General features: G+C 39.4%; 2 protein-coding genes across 4 annotated transcripts in view; both read left to right on the top strand.

Annotated features, from left to right (window-relative positions):
• Positions 1-6,604, top strand: part of pcnx1 (pecanex 1) — a 35,248-nt gene extending 28,644 nt beyond the window's left edge. Inside the window, exons 27-36 of one of the 3 annotated variants that reach the window (XM_038728699.1) lie at positions 297-550; positions 650-880; positions 1,035-1,135; positions 1,431-1,581; positions 1,663-1,893; positions 1,986-2,260; positions 2,339-2,517; positions 4,214-4,644; positions 5,322-5,462; positions 5,774-6,604. In XM_038728699.1, coding sequence (XP_038584627.1) covers positions 297-550; positions 650-880; positions 1,035-1,135; positions 1,431-1,581; positions 1,663-1,893; positions 1,986-2,260; positions 2,339-2,517; positions 4,214-4,644; positions 5,322-5,462; positions 5,774-5,914 — 2,135 coding nt within the window. In that variant the 3' untranslated portion in view covers positions 5,915-6,604. Of the gene's footprint in view, positions 1-296; positions 551-649; positions 881-1,034; positions 1,136-1,430; positions 1,582-1,662; positions 1,894-1,985; positions 2,261-2,338; positions 2,518-2,667; positions 2,723-4,213; positions 4,645-5,321; positions 5,463-5,773 lie in introns of those variants that run through there. The other 2 variants (XM_038728701.1, XM_038728700.1) reach the window with 2 other exon arrangements.
• Positions 6,605-8,518: 1,914 nt separating this feature from the next.
• On the top strand, positions 8,519-16,061 carry lgmn (legumain). The gene is made up of 14 exons (XM_038728731.1): positions 8,519-8,631; positions 8,966-9,117; positions 9,348-9,445; positions 10,065-10,146; positions 10,309-10,391; positions 10,483-10,558; positions 10,896-10,958; positions 11,118-11,184; positions 12,125-12,243; positions 12,763-12,852; positions 12,970-13,176; positions 13,324-13,494; positions 14,548-14,615; positions 15,526-16,061. The coding sequence occupies exons 2-14, from the start codon at positions 8,977-8,979 to the stop codon at positions 15,566-15,568; spliced, it is 1,308 nt and encodes a 435-aa protein (XP_038584659.1). The 5' UTR covers positions 8,519-8,631; positions 8,966-8,976; the 3' UTR covers positions 15,569-16,061.
• Positions 16,062-17,596: the final 1,535 nt, after the last annotated feature.

Genomic DNA, 17,596 nt, shown 5'->3' with positions numbered 1-17,596 from the left:
ACATTCCCCCCATCCTAAATGACAGCAAATCTAATCTGGCTTGCATTAAATATATATTTTTAAACTCTGGAGAGTAATGCTGTTCAATAACATAACGTTTGACAAACTGTACCCCACTCTCCCTTAAACACCAGTCACATACTAAAATGTACAGCGTAACCCTATTTTTCTGTTTCATTAATTCATAAAAAATCACCTAAAACAATATTTTGCTGGCTAAGATAACTATGTATTAGATTGTACTCTGCATGGAATAATAGAATTGAATTTGAATCTGTTGATGTTTCCCTGCACAGGAACGTACTGCCAGCAGAGGGAAGTGGAGGCCATCACTGAGGGGGTAGAGGAAGATGAGGGCTGCTGTTGCTGTGAGCCGGGCCACCTCCCTCACATCCTTTCTTTCAATGCTGCCTTTGGACAGCGCTGGCTGGCCTGGGAGGTCCTGGTCACCAAATACGTGCTGGAGGGCTACAGCATCACAGATAACAGTGCTGCCTCCATGCTGCAGGTGTTCGATCTGCGGCGCATCCTGACCACCTACTATGTCAAGGTTTGTGAGATGTAGCTGGACTGTTAAAAAGTGTAACTTTTGAACGCATCGGTTATTATTTATATATGATCTAAATGCATCATCCCCTCCTGGTCTCAGGGTATCATATACTATGTGATCGCTTCCCCCAAACTGGAAGAATGGCTGGCTAATGAGGCCATGAAAGACGGCCTGCGGGGATGTGGAGAGAGGAACTACGTCGACCTGGATCCCACCTTCAATCCCAACATCGACGAGGACTATGACCACCGGCTCGCGGGCATCTCCAGGGACAGTTTTTGTGGAGTCTACCTAGCCTGGATCCAGTACTGCAACTCTCGAAGGGCCAAGGTAATTGCAAGGACATTGTTCCCTCAGTGACAGCAGGGATGTTTTGGATCAGGCTGTTTTTGTAATACATGTACGAGATACTGTAAAGATATTTAGGTCAACGTTAGCACCAAATGGGATTTGAGTTTCTACCTTGTCTCTGCTTTGTTTGTAGCCACTGGACAGCGAGAAAGACTCCACTCTCGTGCTGCTCTGCTTTGGTCTGTGTGTGCTAGGAAGGAGAGCTCTGGGAACAGCAGCCCATCACATGTCCAGGTTATTTAATCTTCATTAAAATACGTAAAAAAAATAAAATAAAATAAAAAGTTTACTTATGTAGGCCAAACAAACAGACATCAAACAACAAGACTTTCCAGGGACATTCATGTATTTTCATGTTTCTTCTGTAAATTTAAAGAATAAAGAAGCAAGGCAAATGTTCAAATGTGCTTACCTACATACACATGCATTTATACACATTTATATTCTACATGTTTTGTTTCCTGTGCTCTGGATAAACAGTTCTTTAATGACCAAACTATACATCCCTGATCTCTTCTTTCCATCACAGCAATCTGGAGTCTTTCCTTTATGGACTTCATGCATTATTTAAGGGAGATTTCCGCATCTCTTCAGTGCGAGACGAGTGGATCTTCGCAGACATGGAACTGCTCAGGAAGGTCGTGGTGCCTGGAATCCGAATGTCTCTCAAATTACACCAGGTGAGATGCAGCAGGTGCCTTTGACCTCATTCTCAGGGTCAAATTTGATCTGTAACTCAAATGTTGCACTTGTTCTTTCAGGACCACTTCACGTCCCCAGATGAGTATGATGAGCCAGCTGTCCTTTTTGAGGCCATCTCCTCCCACCAGCAGAACCTGGTCATCGCTCACGAGGGTGACCCAGCCTGGAGGAGCGCTGTGCTGTCCAACGCACAGTCGCTCCTCGCCCTGCGCCACGTCCTCGACGAAGGAACCAACGAGTACAAAATCATTATGCTCAATCGACGATACCTCAGCTTCCGTGTCATAAAGGTGAGAACTGCAACAGATTAAATCGAGTCTTTGATATCTTCTGCCTTTCTAAGACACAATACTTAATGAGAACTTGACCTCTTGTGCTGCAGGTGAATAAAGAATGTGTCCGAGGCCTTTGGGCAGGGCAGCAGCAGGAGTTGGTGTTCCTGAGAAACAGAAACCCAGAGCGCGGGAGCATTCAGAATGCCAAGCAGGCTCTGCGAAACATGATCAATTCTTCTTGTGACCAGCCCATCGGCTATCCCATCTATGTATCTCCACTGACCACCTCCTACTGCAACTCGCACCCCCAGCTTGGACACATCCTGGGAGGCCCAATCAGCATTGGGAATATCCGAAACTTTGTCGTCAGCACCTGGCACAGGTTTGTTGCTCACTGTGGTTAAGTGGTACATGTTGTAAAATCTTTCATAATGGAACATATTAAAATGTTCTTTTGTAGGTTACGGAAAGGTTGTGGCGCTGGCTGTAACAGCGGAGGGAATATCGAGGATTCAGATGCAGGGGGCTTGTCCTGTGGCAGTGGGAATGGGACGGGGGGTGACTCTCAGCAGAGCTCAGTGTCGCAGGGTGGGACCTCTGGACCTCCCCCCTCTCACTCGTACCCGCCTCACACTCTGGGTGAGAACTGACAGCCACTAATACTGTAAACACGATGGAAAATTAAACTTTTTGAGTTTAATTTTTTAAACTAATATAGGTTTAAATTTTACTGGAGTTTAAAAATTAACTTAAATATACTTATTTTGAATTTTGTCAATTTGCATCTAGGCAACATCGGTGACTCTCAGAGGCAAGTGTCAAACATTGACCTAATTGAAATTATGTAAGAAATCCTACCCAGTGTTTCTTTAAAAAAATAAATCATCAATGTTCATATTAAAGGGGTACTCCACTCATTTTACACATAAAGGTTGGTTTAGTCATCATGGTCTGCACTAGTCAGCCTGAAAAAAAGTATAATGTATAATAATGTATAATAATGTGTAATGAATGAACACCATCAAGGTTATTTTGGAATGGACTTGAAATTTGACATTTTTGACAGAAAGATTGTGTCATGAACTTGTGATGTGTGGTTTGAAAGACGATTGGCAGGATTAATAGAGATTACTGTAAAAACTTCAATTAAAAGCCAAGCCCCAGTTAAAGGCTGGTTACTGGCCTGGTGTGGCTAAATGTTTTGACAAATAAGCGCAGTTCTCAGTTAGACGCTGTGTCTGGTTTTAATAGAAGTTCATTGGTTGTATAAAACCTCTTAAAGCCCACTGGGTTCCCTGCTTGAGCTGCTTCAGTTGTGCATAAAAATCTAAATGTTTAAATGTTTTGTCAGTATGGACATGGAAAAACAAAGTTAGATCAGATAAATTCTCCACAGTTCAATCGTTCAATTCATTTTACAGGAACTATGAGCCCCAAAATTATTCAGATTTACAAGCTTGTCATTGTAAACAAGAAAGATGAAAAAAATGGTGACTTCCCTATCTTTTCAAGCGGTCATAAAGTCCGAATGTGTTTCAATTCCATTTATTATTTATTTATTTATATTCCTTTAGTCAGTAAGGGTCAAAACATTTTTTCACACAAATTAATCCAAGTTGAACCTTCAACTTTCATCCTTTGTAAGGGAGGCTGATACAGGGGGCTCTCTCTCTTTGTGCCTGAAGTTGGCCTAGATGTGTTGTCTCTCAGAGCAAGATCAAATGAATGATTTGTAATTGATATGTTATTCGGTAGCCTAATTTTTATAAAAGTAATATTCGGTGGGGTGGGGCGCGGTTAGCTCAGTTTGTAAACACGCTCCTGTGGCCCTTTGCTGCGTGTCGCCCCCCATCTTGCTCCCCCTTTCGTCTCTCTATCCAATCAAATAAAATCCAAAAAATGCCTAAACATATATCTAAAATATTCATACTGGTTTAAATTAATATTTTTACCGGATTTCCCATCTTTGCTGAGCAAGACTTTTGTGCTAAATTAATTAAAGGCCTTTCCCAAATATAGGCATGTTGAGTTCAGCGATCGAAGCAAGTAAAATAGCTGTTATTGAAGTTTTAAGGTAATAGGCAGGGAGCGTCTAATGAAAGACACTTTTGAGTTGCATTATGGGAAATGTAGGATCCAGCCTTTTAGGAGCTTGAACTACACTTGGGACTGATATCCAGGATATCACGACTTCTGCTTTTTGACCATTCATTTTTAAATATGTCTCTCATAAGTCACCAAATTTCGCAGCGACTTTGAGATCGCAGCACAAAGTCACTGGAGTACTCCTTTAATTTCATATGGTCTATGTCTGACTTCTCCTCCCTGTGTCCAGGCACCAGTCAGAGTTCCCAGTCTGTTCAGTCGGGTTTGGTACGCCACTCTCCTGCCCGAGCCTCTGTTGCCAGCCAGTCGTCGTCCTACCGCTACAGCAGCAGCCGTCACTCCTCCCTGCGTACCTCCACCACAGGCCTGGAGCCCTGTCGACGTTCCTCCACCAGCCAGCTGTCTCTACGCACGCTCCCCACCTCCCTGCAGCTCCGGCTGGGCTCCACTTCTGACCCCGCCGGCCCCTCCGCCTCCCTTTCCAGCCACAGCATCCCTCCCTGCAAACGGCACACGCTGGTGGGCCTCCTGGGCAACGACGGCATGTGCAGCACCGTGACTGATCCCCTCAGCCAGCATCATTACCATCATCACCACCCACAACAACACAACCCCACCGTCTCCACCGTGCGCAGAGATGACATCTCCTACAGAGTGCAGGTTTGTATTGTAATATAAGAAAAAATAAGATGGACTGAAACTATGTCCAGAAAACAAAAAGAGCACTGGCACAGTTATCAAGAGAAATTTAGCAGTAATCCACATCAACAAACAGAAAACAGTGTTTCTCATTCAGTTGCCTGTATTCTGTTCCTTCAGTTCTGTTTGTCACTGTAGCGTCTCAAATGACAGATAGACCTACCTAATAAAAAAAGCACCAGCAGCAGCACTGTGACCTCAAAACATGTTCTTTAAATACATTTACAGCAACCTTTACAATATATAACTGTTGTAATGTATAAATGTACCTAGCTAAACTTAAGGATTGTATGACTTAACTTACTGACATTTTCGATAACTATTGGATGTTTTCCCATACAGATTTTGTACAGAAAATAAAAAATTCATTATTTTGGTGGACTTTTATTAGATAGCTTACAATGGAGATGAAAGAGATTTTGGTTATATGCTGAGTGTTACCATTAAGCTACCAGGACACCCTGACAAAGTTTATCATATATAAGGTATATAAAGATGTCAGTGCTTATGGAGAAACCATCTGCACTTGTATCCACACCTGAATTTGATCTTATAAAATGTATTTTGTCAGTCATTTCTTTGAAACAACCTTGCCATGATGTAACTTTTTATTCTTGTGCTTCTTTGATGTCACTCAGATTGTGGACGTCAGTCAGGTGCTGGAGACCATCAACTTATCGAAGCGGAAGGAGCTGCAGTGGCCTGACGAGACAATGAGACTGAGGGCAGGACGGACCTGCTGGAGGGACTGGAGCCCCTTAGAGGGCATGGAAGGACATGTAAGTCTTCATCAACAGCTGTTAACACATCAATGTAAACAGGTTTATGTTTATTTATAATGCACAGATAAATCAAAGAAAGTATTTTTGACTTATGGACAAATAAATATGATCTGTTTTGGTGTTACTGCTACTGTTTTTGTCAGCTCACACATGCTAATGTGATTTATTTTTTTATTTTTTTATGATTATCTTGTTTGTCCTGTTTCTTTGGTGTGTAACACCCTCTCTGACCTATTTGCTTTGTAACAAACAATACATTTGATCGGATGCTCCTTTCACAAAGCTGCCTCCTCTGTTTTCCCCCACAGGTGATTCACCGGTGGGTGCCTTGTAGCCGAGACCCAGCCACTCGCTCCCATATCGACAAGACCATCCTGCTGGTACAGGTGGAAGATAAGCTAGTGCCCCTTATTGAGACTGGGGTCATTGAGTTGGGTGCAGAGGTTTGACACAAGCAAGCACACACATCATACATAGACAGTTGTGTGAGGACGAAGCCAGACCTCCCTGGCTTTCAGCAGGGTGCAGGAGCCTGCAGACAAACAGGAAATGGGAGCTCTCCCCCCTCCCCTGGTCCTTATTGCTGAGGGGGAAAGGAAGCCAGGGAAAAGTGCGAGCAGAGGCGGAGCAAACATTAATCCAACATCCTTTACTGCATCCATACACACCCACAGTATCTGCCTTGCTTTGCGTCTCAGAAATGCTGCATGACAGTAAACAACCCTTAAGTTAAGTTAGCTCCTGCTACTGGTAATTAATTTCTATGCATTTCACCGACAATTTTTGACAATTCTGACAGAGCTGAGTGTAAAGAGAGTGTGGAGATTTTTTGTGTGTGTGTACTTTTAAATAATTTGCCAAAATCAGCCTGGTATTGAATATCTGCAATGGTTTCATACACATGAAAGCTTTTCTTTTTTCTTTTTTTTGCTGCCAAGACTACGGAGAAAGTTGTGGTGTAGAACAGATTAAGTCAGAGACTTGACGGTGCTGTACTCAACAAACTTCTCTGTTTCATTGTTGTCATTCCGTTTGGATTACTTTGAAATTTGCAAGATTACTTTGCGCAAAGAAAAAAGACCTTGCACTATAATTTTTGTTTTGTTTATTTACAGTGATGCACTACACTCTTTAGATAATATCACATTTTATTTATTACAGACTCTAAATGGCCATGGTTATCGATGCCTTGGGAATTTAAAAAATGCAATCGTCATTCTGTTTTCATTTTTATTTTACTATTTTATGTTTGATAAACTTGAAAATAACTTTTTACTGTATATGATTATATCTATATATATATATATATATATATATATATATATATATATATGTGTATATCTATATATATATGTGTATATCTATATATATATGTGTATATATATATATTTACACAAATATATATATATATAATGTCAATGTATAAAAGATTTTGTTTTCAATATTTATTACTGTGAACATGGTATTTACACTTTGTTACATCTTTTTTTTTTTCATTTTGAGACAAAGATTAATGTATTAAGGACCATTGGTTGATAACACGATGCCGAATTTTTGATGGACTGTTTCACTATTTAATTATTTTCTATATGGAGAAATAAAAGTTTGATTTATTGCTGACATCTTTAATACACCTCTTCTGATTGTTTATGTAATATTATTGAATTCTCCAAATCATTGTCGGCATCTAACAGACTAAATGAAACAAATACACACCAGTACAAACTGAGCTTAGTTGCCAACACAGACTTTAGTAAAATGTTGCACGAGAGGCAAAAAATTTTACTTGTGACTCAGCCTTGCCAGATTCTCAGAGAACACCGATATCTTCTAGCCTGACGTCTCAGCTACTGTCTACTTTATCAGTCTGTTGCTTCCCTAACAAGAACAGTTAAATGAAAGAAATTACTAGAGCTGGAGGGTCAGTGAACTCTTGTGGGGTCAGCTAATCACTCCAACCTAGATCTGTCTTACGTTTCCTTGTTAAATCAATTAAGACCCCTACGAAATATCTTTAACACTCCTCTACAGACTGGTAGAACATCCGTAGCAGCCTGGTGCACACATTGAAGGATCTGAGCCTCCTCAGGAAGAACAGCCTGCCATGTCCTTTCCTGTAGAGGGCCTCAGGGCTGTCAGACCAGTCCAGTTTATTGTTAATTTGCATCCCCAGGTCAACCAGTTAAGACCGTACTACTGTATTTTAAAACAGACCTAGAGTTCATTTTCTTTTTAAACTCTTATTTCCAAGGTAAAGAATGAATCTTCAAGTTCACTAAATACTGTCTGCTAGAAAATATTTCTCAATCAACTGTTTGTTTGTTTTTTTAAATTAGGGTGGCATGGTGGTGCACTTGCTAGCACTCTCACCTCACAGCAAGAAGGTAAACCTTGGTCATCCCAGGCCTTTCTGTGTGGAGCTTGCATGTTCTCGGTCTGTGTGGGTTTTCTCTGGGTACTCCAGCTTCCTCCCACTGTCAAAAGACATGTAGGCAAGGTTATCTGCCTAGGTGTGAATGCGTGTGTGATTGGGAGTTTGTATATGTGTTGGCCTTGCAATGGACTGGCGACCTGTCCAGGCTGTACCCCACCTCTTGCCTGAGGCCAGCTGGGGATCAGCTCCAGCCCCCAAGGACTCTGAACACAGGATAAGTGGTTGACAATGAGTGAATGAGTATTTCTTAATTATGTTCATATATTTGTATATCATTTTTTTTATATAAATAAAAATATAAAAGGTGTGTGTGTGTGTGTGTGTGTGTGTGTGTGTGTGTGTGTATATATATACCGTACTTTGGTGAATAACTTTCCAACACTGAACCAGACTAATGTTAGTAAAGGCAAAAGAAATTATTAAAAATAAATAAATAAATCATTTATGTTTTTGTTTGAAGAAGGGATTGATTTCTCAAGAACCTAAACCAGCTGATAGTCCGGTTAATCGAGTTTTCACTTGAACCATAAAATAGACCAGCTCATGCCTGTTTTGAACCACATGACTGTTTATTGTGACGCCCCGCCCCCCGAGCCCTCTGATTGGCTGCTGTGGGAGAATTCCAAACTTTTTTTCCCGACGTCACTCATATAAACGTCCCTTTGACGCCTGCTGAGGATGTTCATGTAGTTGCTTCTCTCCCGTGTCTTTCGTACAGCACAGCATAAAAAGGTAAAACTAACAAAACATGTCTTTGTCTGTTTATAACGTCGCTATGTTGTAATTAAAGTATAATAGCTTTATCGCATTCTCCGCTTTTTAAAAAGTAAATGTTTTGATAGCTTGTTGTGCTACGAGCTAGCTTCCAAGCTAGCTAGGTTTCTGAGAATCGTTATCATCATGTGACATCTCAGGTGTGTGTGTGTGTGTGTGTTGTTTTGTGTTCAGCTGCCGTTGTTTGTTGCCACCTCACAGCCCAACAAACAACGGCAACATTATTCTAATGGTGGAATTGATCAGGATAGTTTTAACCATCACTGTCCATAACGGTACGTTACTCCCACAGGAGGTGAGGACATGTATAAGTCAGTCTTCTTCGTCCTGCTCGGCCTGAGTCTCCAGCTGGTGAAGGCATTTCCTTCCCAGCAGCCAGACAACGGGAAAAACTGGGTTGTTATCGTGGCAGGCTCAAATGGCTGGTACAACTACAGACACCAGGTGAGAGGTTTAAAACACTATTGCCGCAATGTCACCTTATCTAGTGCAAACTGTGCATGACTCAGTTGTGTTCTTTTATAATCCGCATTGTTTTTTTTTTGATAAGATCAGCTTCATACTCAGTTAAGCCACTTCTCCTTTCTCCCAGAGTTTTTCCAAGCTCTTAAAATGCTCAGACTGATAACGATAATGTGCAACTGACGTATTTAATGCCTTTTTGTCACTCTTAGGCCGATGTTTGCCATGCCTACCAGATTGTCCACAAGAATGGCATCCCAGATGAGCAAATTGTGGTTATGATGTATGATGACTTGGCACAGAATGAGAAGTGAGTTGACGGTTTTGTTTTTGTGTAGCGTTTCTTTGTGATAGCGACACTTCTTCTATTCCCTGAAATGTAAAAAAAAAAAAAAAAAAAACTTCTGTAGTTTCTTTCTGTTAGTTGTTGACCTTTTTGTCCCAATTTACATTTTAGTAAAACGTGCAAATACATGTCAGCCACCGCTTTAATAAATACTGTTGCGACGTGATGGAGCACACAAAGTATTTCAGCAACTGTAGAATAATAATAATATAATAATGCTTTGTATCATGCAAATGGTGATCATTAATTTAATTGATTTCTTTTCTTGATTGTTTGGTCTACAAATGTCAAAAGATAGTATAAAATTGCTATCGCAGCTTCCTAAAGCCTAAGGTGATTTGACTCACTGTCTAAAATCCACACTCCTTCAGTTTACGATCACATGAGACAAAAGTTTTAGTTCTACACGAATTACTGTAATTGTGCAGTTTCTCACAGAAGTCATTGTTCACTTAATTTAGTGAAAGGGGGAAACGCGTGCTGTGGAGCTGTCACCTGATCAGTGAATCAGTCATCATGCTGACATGTTTAGTCAGCCATTTGTGCTTCCTACTGCAAATCTGAATCATATTTTCATTTCTAGTAACCCCACCCCTGGGATATTGATCAACCGGCCAAATGGCACAGATGTGTACAAGGGAGTTCCTAAAGACTACACTGGGGACGTGAGTGCCTCAGTGCAAATATTTTGTAAAAGAGTGCAAATCAAAACTATGGAATAAATGTTTTCCAGTGGTCTTGACCTTCAAACAGATTTTTTTTTTTTTTTGGAAGATATATTTCTGTAGAGCAAACTGTTTGCTTACTGACCGGGTGCTTTCTTGCAGGACGTGACCCCAGCAAACTTCCTGGCAGTGCTGAAGGGTGACTCCTCAAAAGTCAGAGGTGGCTCTGGAAAAGTACTGAAGAGGCAAGTGATAAAATAAACACCAGCAGCACACAATGTGGTTATCAAGTTTTAAAAAAACAAACAAACATTTGTTTGCTCTTTGCCTTTGCAGCGGCCCCAATGATCACGTGTTTGTATACTTCACTGATCACGGAGCACCTGGTATTCTGGCCTTTCCTAATGATGACGTGAGCACTTTTCTACTTCCTGCTCGTGTTAATGTTCACTCATGAGCTTACTGCACCACACATAAGCTAGTTTTCAACAGTCAGTTCCTGGTTTGTCTGACTTGTGTTTTTAATTATTATTTTTAAATATTTAGTTGCTACACCATAATGTATGATGGGGGGGGGGGGATGGACAATGACACAGAAAAGATCAAATGTTTTCCGTACCTGTGTTAAGATGCCTAGACAATCCTCTTTTCTTTTTTTGGTACGTGTCTTTTATATACATTGAATTTCATCATAATGTCAAAGAACTACAAGTGTAACAAACCTCTTTCTCTGCTCTATTTTTCTGCAGCTCCAAGTTCAAGACCTCCAAGAAACCATTACATACATGCACGAAAATAAGAAATACAAAAGGGTACGCTCTTTGGGTTTTATTTTTTTTTTTAGGCCTAAGATGTCTAAACATGCCCTGTGTCAGTGATGAAATCCAATCAGGTGATGCAGACAACACTGTAAACTTGTTTTTGTTGAGGTTTTTTACCATGTAGCGTCTTTCTTCCCGAACACATTACAGATGGTGTTTTACATTGAGGCATGCGAGTCTGGGTCAATGATGAAAAATCTGCCTGCTAACATTAATGGTGAGTTGAACTTTACCTTGTCCAATTCACTCTCCAGTGAAACGGAGATAATGGAGCTGCAAGGATCACAAAGTGTCAATCGCTGAACTACTTTGAACTTGACTTTTTCTTTGACTATTTGACTTCACCTTAATTTAATAGTGAATATCAACAGTACAAGCTCATGTGATACAAGTTAAGGGCTTGTTTTTTTTACCTTATTAGTCATGTGTAGACTAGACTGAGGTCAGCTCTGTTTGTGTGTGTGTGTGGACTTTAGTTTTGTGTCTAGTCAAACACTGGGGTGTCAGCATTTTTGGCTTGTGGTAATTTGTGAGCCTAGTCACCCTGTCATGTGCTTGGACTCATGTGATAAACATAGATGAATCGAGGTTCTGGTTTATTGCATTCAACCAATTTTTTTAACACTTATCTGTGGTCTAAGTCGGTGGTTCTCAAACATTTTCATATTAAGGACCCCTAATTTGACACAAATTAGACCAGACTCATATTTCATCATTTTTCTTCCTTGTGTCGCCCCTATGATAGAATTTTTGCTTTTAGATCTTTCATCGCAGAGAGTGTATGAAACCCATGACCCAAAATAGTCATATTTTCTGTCATGTTACTACCATAGATGGACTTATAATAAAATTAGACAATTCCCTTTTTTGCTGGGGACACCCTGGAATACACTCGGACACCAAACCCCACTTTGAGAACCACTGGTCTGGTGCCTGCAATATCCAAAGCCAAAGTGTAAAGCAGCTTTTTATTTTCTGCAACATATTCACTCTTTAACTTGCATATACCTTTTGGGTGAGTTCATAAACTGTCTTTTAGCACTTTATGTGGTCTTGACATGTGTCTGGGGATGTCAAACAGATGTAGTTAGGTTTGCCTACTGAGAATTATCATCTTCTACCAAACTATAACATGAGCATGCCCCTGTGTTTTTCAGTGTACGCCACCACAGCAGCCAACCCTCATGAGTCCTCATATGCCTGCTACTACGATGAGAAGAGGGACACATATCTGGGAGACTGGTACAGCGTTAACTGGATGGAGGACTCTGATGTGGTGGGTGACGTTTCCACTGTTTGTATTTGAATTGCAGCACTCACAGTATTTTGTCATACAAAGTCATCATCCGTATCGTAATTTCAGTCCTGGTTAAAACATTTTTTTTACCTGTATTTTAATATAATGATGATTTTACCACTGTTGCTGACTTGTATTAAACAATACAATAGCAACTCAAACTATATTAAGTCAATTTAAAGGTTTATTTGCTGTTCTGAACACCTGGTGTCAAAAGGCAGGAAAAGGAAGTGGTGAACATTTCCAACAGCAGAATAAAAACTGGGTAGTTCTCATAAACAGCACCTGTGGGTCTACTAGATATATATGCATCCAAAACAGAAACCTAAACTTCATCAACTGAAAATAAAAAAAGTACCAACCATACTACTGAACTTGTGACTTCTCAAAAAAAAAAGAGTAACTTTTGCTATGTTATGGAAATATATAGTTGCTTATTTTGTGAAACAGTCCTTATTGTAATTTTTTTTTTTTTTTTTTTTCTCATTGTGCTTCCAGGAGGACCTGAACAAAGAAACTTTGCTGAAGCAGTTCAAGATTGTAAAGACCCACACAAACACCAGTCATGTCCAGCAGTACGGAAACAAGGTAGTACTGTCTTATTTTAAATCTAGACGACTGGAAGAATAGTGATGTGTAAGGGAACTGTAAAAGTGTTTGTTTCCTGCCTTATTTTGATACTTGTGTTTTTTAATTTCTATTCAGACTATGGCCCACATGAAGGTTATAGCATTTCAGGGTAACTCCAAGGCAAACATCCAGCCCACACCAATGACCCTGCAGCCAGTTAAAAATCTGGATCTGACCCCGAGCCCTGACGTTCCTCTGGCCATCCTCAAGAGGAAGATGATGGCCTCCAATGATATCCATTATGTAAGGGGGCTGCTGATGGAGATCAACACCCATCTCAAGGTAAAGATTGACAAAGCCCTCTGGTGTCAGAGTATGTTTTCATGTTTTAGGTCCTCTGTGGATGACTTTAAGCATGATGTGCACATCAGATTTATAGGGAAGAAGAGTTTTTGTGTTAAAGATTTCAATGTGTGAACGTGTGTGCAGGTTAGGGAAACGATGGCTGAGACAATGCGCAAAGTGGTCGAGACAGTGACCAGCAATAGGCTCGAGGCCGACGACATTCTCAAAGACAGAGCTGAACTCTCCCAGCATCAGTGCTACAAGGCTGCAGTCAACCACTACAAACACAACTGCTTCAACTGGCACAAAACTGAGGTTTGTAACATAAGGGTTGATTAGTCACAGTTTTGGCAAGATGCCTCTGTCGCTAATGATTGAAACTTGCACGCAAGTCAAGAGTCTGGTTCTGCTTCAAAAGAGGAAACCCCAGATCTGTTTCACATGCTATTCATCAGTAGGTATTAGACCTACATTCATTCAACTGACTCTCATCTAGAAAGACGGTAAGCACTTAGTGCAGAATATGCTTGAAACGTGACTTTCTGACAACCACATTCTCAAGTGTTACACAATAATGCATCAGAATTTTAAAAAATCTTATTCTACAACTTTTTCTGTGAAAGATAGATAGATAGATAGATATTTTTTTTTCCCCCAATTATTCGTAAGTCACTTGTTTCAACCGGCTAAATGCCGCCTGTTTAGAAGTTGGTGTGTAAGATTTGATCATAACCATAGTCGACACCCCAAATTGCAATATAAAGCTACCTCACAAATGTCGCATAAGGGTAAAAAGAAGAATTTCCCATTGTGGAGAATATATATTTAGAATCCGCTTTATTAATTTGGGAGCAACTTAAACTGGATTCAATGTGCTTACCCATTGTTCCAAGAATAATTTACAAGAAGACAGAAATAGACATGCAGCTAAAAACAAGGACAACAAAGCGGAACAAATATAGGTAAAAGATGAACAGAAGTATTTAGGTGAACTTGTATTCTTGAAGTAAGATGTACTGATGAGAAAATGGCTGCGTGAGAATAACTGCAGTCTTTCCTGGAATACTAAATACAAAAAAGCAGAGGGATTATTTTTTTTTTTTTGTTGATTTTTAAATCCTACCTGTAGAGCGAATACTTGTAATCCTGGTTATTGAGAAACCCTTGCTCGTATTTTCCTGGGTACTTTCATGCAGCTGTATGGCTTTTATTCAGAAAAAACATCCCTTTTGTCTGGAATTGTTTGACATTTTGAGTGCCACAAACACAACAGGGGAAAATAAAACTTTGGTCATTAACATTTTACCATTTTAGTATCACAGACCGTGGGGATATATGTGACATACGTCATGTCCTCTCATGTTTCAGTATGAATACGCTCTGAGGCATCTGTACGCTCTGGTGAACCTGTGTGAGAGGGGATACCCTGCAGAACGGTATGGTCTACTTCCCACTTTATTACCACTTCATTCTTAACCTGCTTATTTCTGTTGTCTTTGTGGTTTTGATTCTTTTTCAGCAGGAGGTAAGAAAGTCCCATTTTGGTGTGTTACTACACATATGTAGACATTTCATGTCAAATGACTCTGGTCTCATATACATTTTGTTAAATCTGTATAAAACAACTCTCTCTCTCGATGGATATGGCCAAATACATCACCATTTTTATCGTATTTATAATTCAACACCTTTTTAATAAGGTAATACTGCTCAAAGGGAGGTAAATCAAGTGTTAAGTGTTACAGCAGAAAGAAAAGCAAAGCACACCATGCTTAGATGGGTGGAGAAACGCTGGATGGGACATACAAAGCCATTTACAGTAGAAACCCTACACCTACCTTAGACTTAATGCCATAAATGACAAAGTTTCAGTGTTAAACTTTCATTCATAGTGGCAAAGGCTATAAAACAAATTAAATTGTAATCCTTTGCATTAAAACCCCTTTATGACTGCATAGTTTTAAGACTACAGTAGAACCTCTCAAAGGCAAAGCAATCAATTTGATTTGTTAGGATAATACTATTATGTACAGTACCTGTCAATCTCCGTTAAAGTGTAACTGTTTTTTACAACTGACCAATATGCATTCCAGTAAAAGGAATTTGATATCTGTCTAGTGCTGGAAATCATTTAGCAGAAATGAATCAACAACTATTTAAATTTGTCAGACATTGATCAAGTAAAAACTCCAATTACTCGTTCGGATTTTCTGCTTTTTTGAGTTTAAGACGTCGACTTTGGCTCTAGGAATGTGTCACTGTTACATTGACGGTAATTGCGGTACTTTCATTTGTTGTTTTGCTTATTTGATACTAAAACAAACTGTATATTGTTTCACTCTGCAGAATCCAGCTTGCCATGGACTCTGTGTGTCATTTCAGCTACTAAAAGGGATTCTGCAAATCCATGAAAGTCTCTCATCAAACTGCTTCCATGTGGGAAGGCCTGAGAAGACAAAGCTTCTCTTTGCACTGCTTAAGAATCAATCTGAGACGTGGAGTTGACGTTATTGTTTTATCAACACACTAATGCTTTCTTTGTTTTTAAACTTGTGATGGGTTTTTATTGTTGAGAATTTTTAAACTTGTTTTTGATGAGTTGCACTATCACTGTGAAATGTTTGTGAATGATTTTTCTTTTTACTGCTTGATTATTTTAAGGCCCATATATTACACAATCACAAACCACGGAATTCATGTGAATTTGTTTCGCTCTTAGCTTTATCTGTGGTATGAAAGGCCCTGGCATGAATGACTGTTTGATTCACATGTAAAGGACATATGTACCACTAAACACTGAACACTGAATGTTTGTTGAACCTCAAGAGACTTTGCTGTAACAGAGGGATCTTTTAAATAAATCTGTCAAACCAAAACTTAAATGACTCCCATTTCCAATGTTTTACCTCTGTGGATATTCAGCACATGTTTCATTATTCCTTAATATGAAAATCACACATTTTTGGCAATAATACTTAACATGGTGGTAACATGGTGGTGGTAGTAGTCTTTACACATGAACAGTAGCTTGTCTCCAGAAGAGGACTTGTATCATGTCCAAACAATTCTACCGAAGCTATCTTCCTTTGATCAAAACGCATTTTTAAATGCGCATCCGTCTGGCTGATGGACAGTAATACCCATATGTGTCCTCTTAACATGAACCAGCTTTTATTGAGTTTTTTTTTTGGCCTCCCTTTGAACTTGCTTTAAAAGCTGATCTTAAAGGATATATCTTTTCTCTGAAATGGATTCATAAGCGTGTTTAGTGCCAACTGGGAATCATACTTTTCCAACAATAAATATTGTCCTTCCCATTTATACAGTATGATGCCTTGATTACATGCTAGCTAATGATGATGTGTTACGGCACATGCAGTTTCAAATGACAGACAAGATGAATAAGACATTTAGACTCATAATTGTATAGTATTGATGTTAAGATGTTTCTGTGTGAGAATTATGCCCAATGTGCAGATGGGTGATGTAAATGCAAAAAGTACTACAATGAATAACCACCTAAATTAATAGGATTTATATGAACAAATATGAAAAAGTATTCATTTAACTTTTAAGTGTTTGTTTTAAAGGTCACAAACCAAATAACTGAACCACCTGAAATGTTGACCTGATGATGGTGTCAGATAAATTTAAAGTAAGCCATTAGGATGCATCCTTTGGGGACCATGAGATGTCTTTACAAACCTTCTTCTGGCAGTCCATGTTAAGATATTTCACTGTATCCGTCAATCCACCACTTTGGTCTAGACTAAAATATCTCAACAACCATTAGATGTATTGCCATGAAATTTTGTACATGCATTTGTGTTACCCACAAGATGAAGCCTACTGACTTTGGTGATGCTCTGACTAGTGCCACCAGCAGGGGTTTTTATTGTTGTTGTTTTAAAACACAGACAGCTCTAACAATACCAACAACATGCAGTGAATACACACTCACATAAATATGTTGTATATTGACATAGCATGCTATGTCATTTACATACATACATACATACATACATACATGTATATGTATGTGTGTATACAGACATACACACATATGTATTTATACATATATACATATGTTAAATTACCCCTTTTCCTGTTAAGTATCAACATCAACTGGCACAACATTTTGTCACAGATAATAAATCCCCCCACTGTTCCTCTAGACAACCATGAGGTTCACATGTGTGGTTTTCAGTGGAGTATGTCTCCACAAGTATTGGATGGATCACCACGTTGCCACACACACAATCTCTCTTTAGATTGAATTGTAATAACGTTGGTGGTACATTAAGTTTTCATCCAACACCTTCTCCATGTCAAAAATTTAATTTGTAAAATCCATTTCTAATTTTCTAGTAGGCCTGTTATTTATGACCAAAACGAATACAAATTGTTCTTGTCAAAG

Source organism: Micropterus salmoides, unplaced genomic scaffold (genome assembly GCF_014851395.1).
Source record: "Micropterus salmoides isolate LMB-PRFRI ecotype aquatic unplaced genomic scaffold, ASM1485139v1 Ms_hic_scaffold_19, whole genome shotgun sequence".
Classification (NCBI taxonomy): domain Eukaryota; kingdom Metazoa; phylum Chordata; class Actinopteri; order Centrarchiformes; family Centrarchidae; genus Micropterus; species Micropterus salmoides.
This window is presented reverse-complemented; position numbering and strand designations above follow the sequence as displayed.

Excerpts from the sequence above, each read along its gene's own strand:
- lgmn (XM_038728731.1), top strand. The coding sequence starts at position 8,977 with ATGTATAAGTCAGTCTTCTTCGTCCTGCTCGGCCTGAGTCTCCAGCTG. Across the intron at positions 9,118-9,347 it reads GGTACAACTACAGACACCAG|GCCGATGTTTGCCATGCCTA; the intron begins GTGAGAGGTTTA and ends TGTCACTCTTAG. Across the intron at positions 10,559-10,895 it reads TGGCCTTTCCTAATGATGAC|CTCCAAGTTCAAGACCTCCA; the intron begins GTGAGCACTTTT and ends ATTTTTCTGCAG.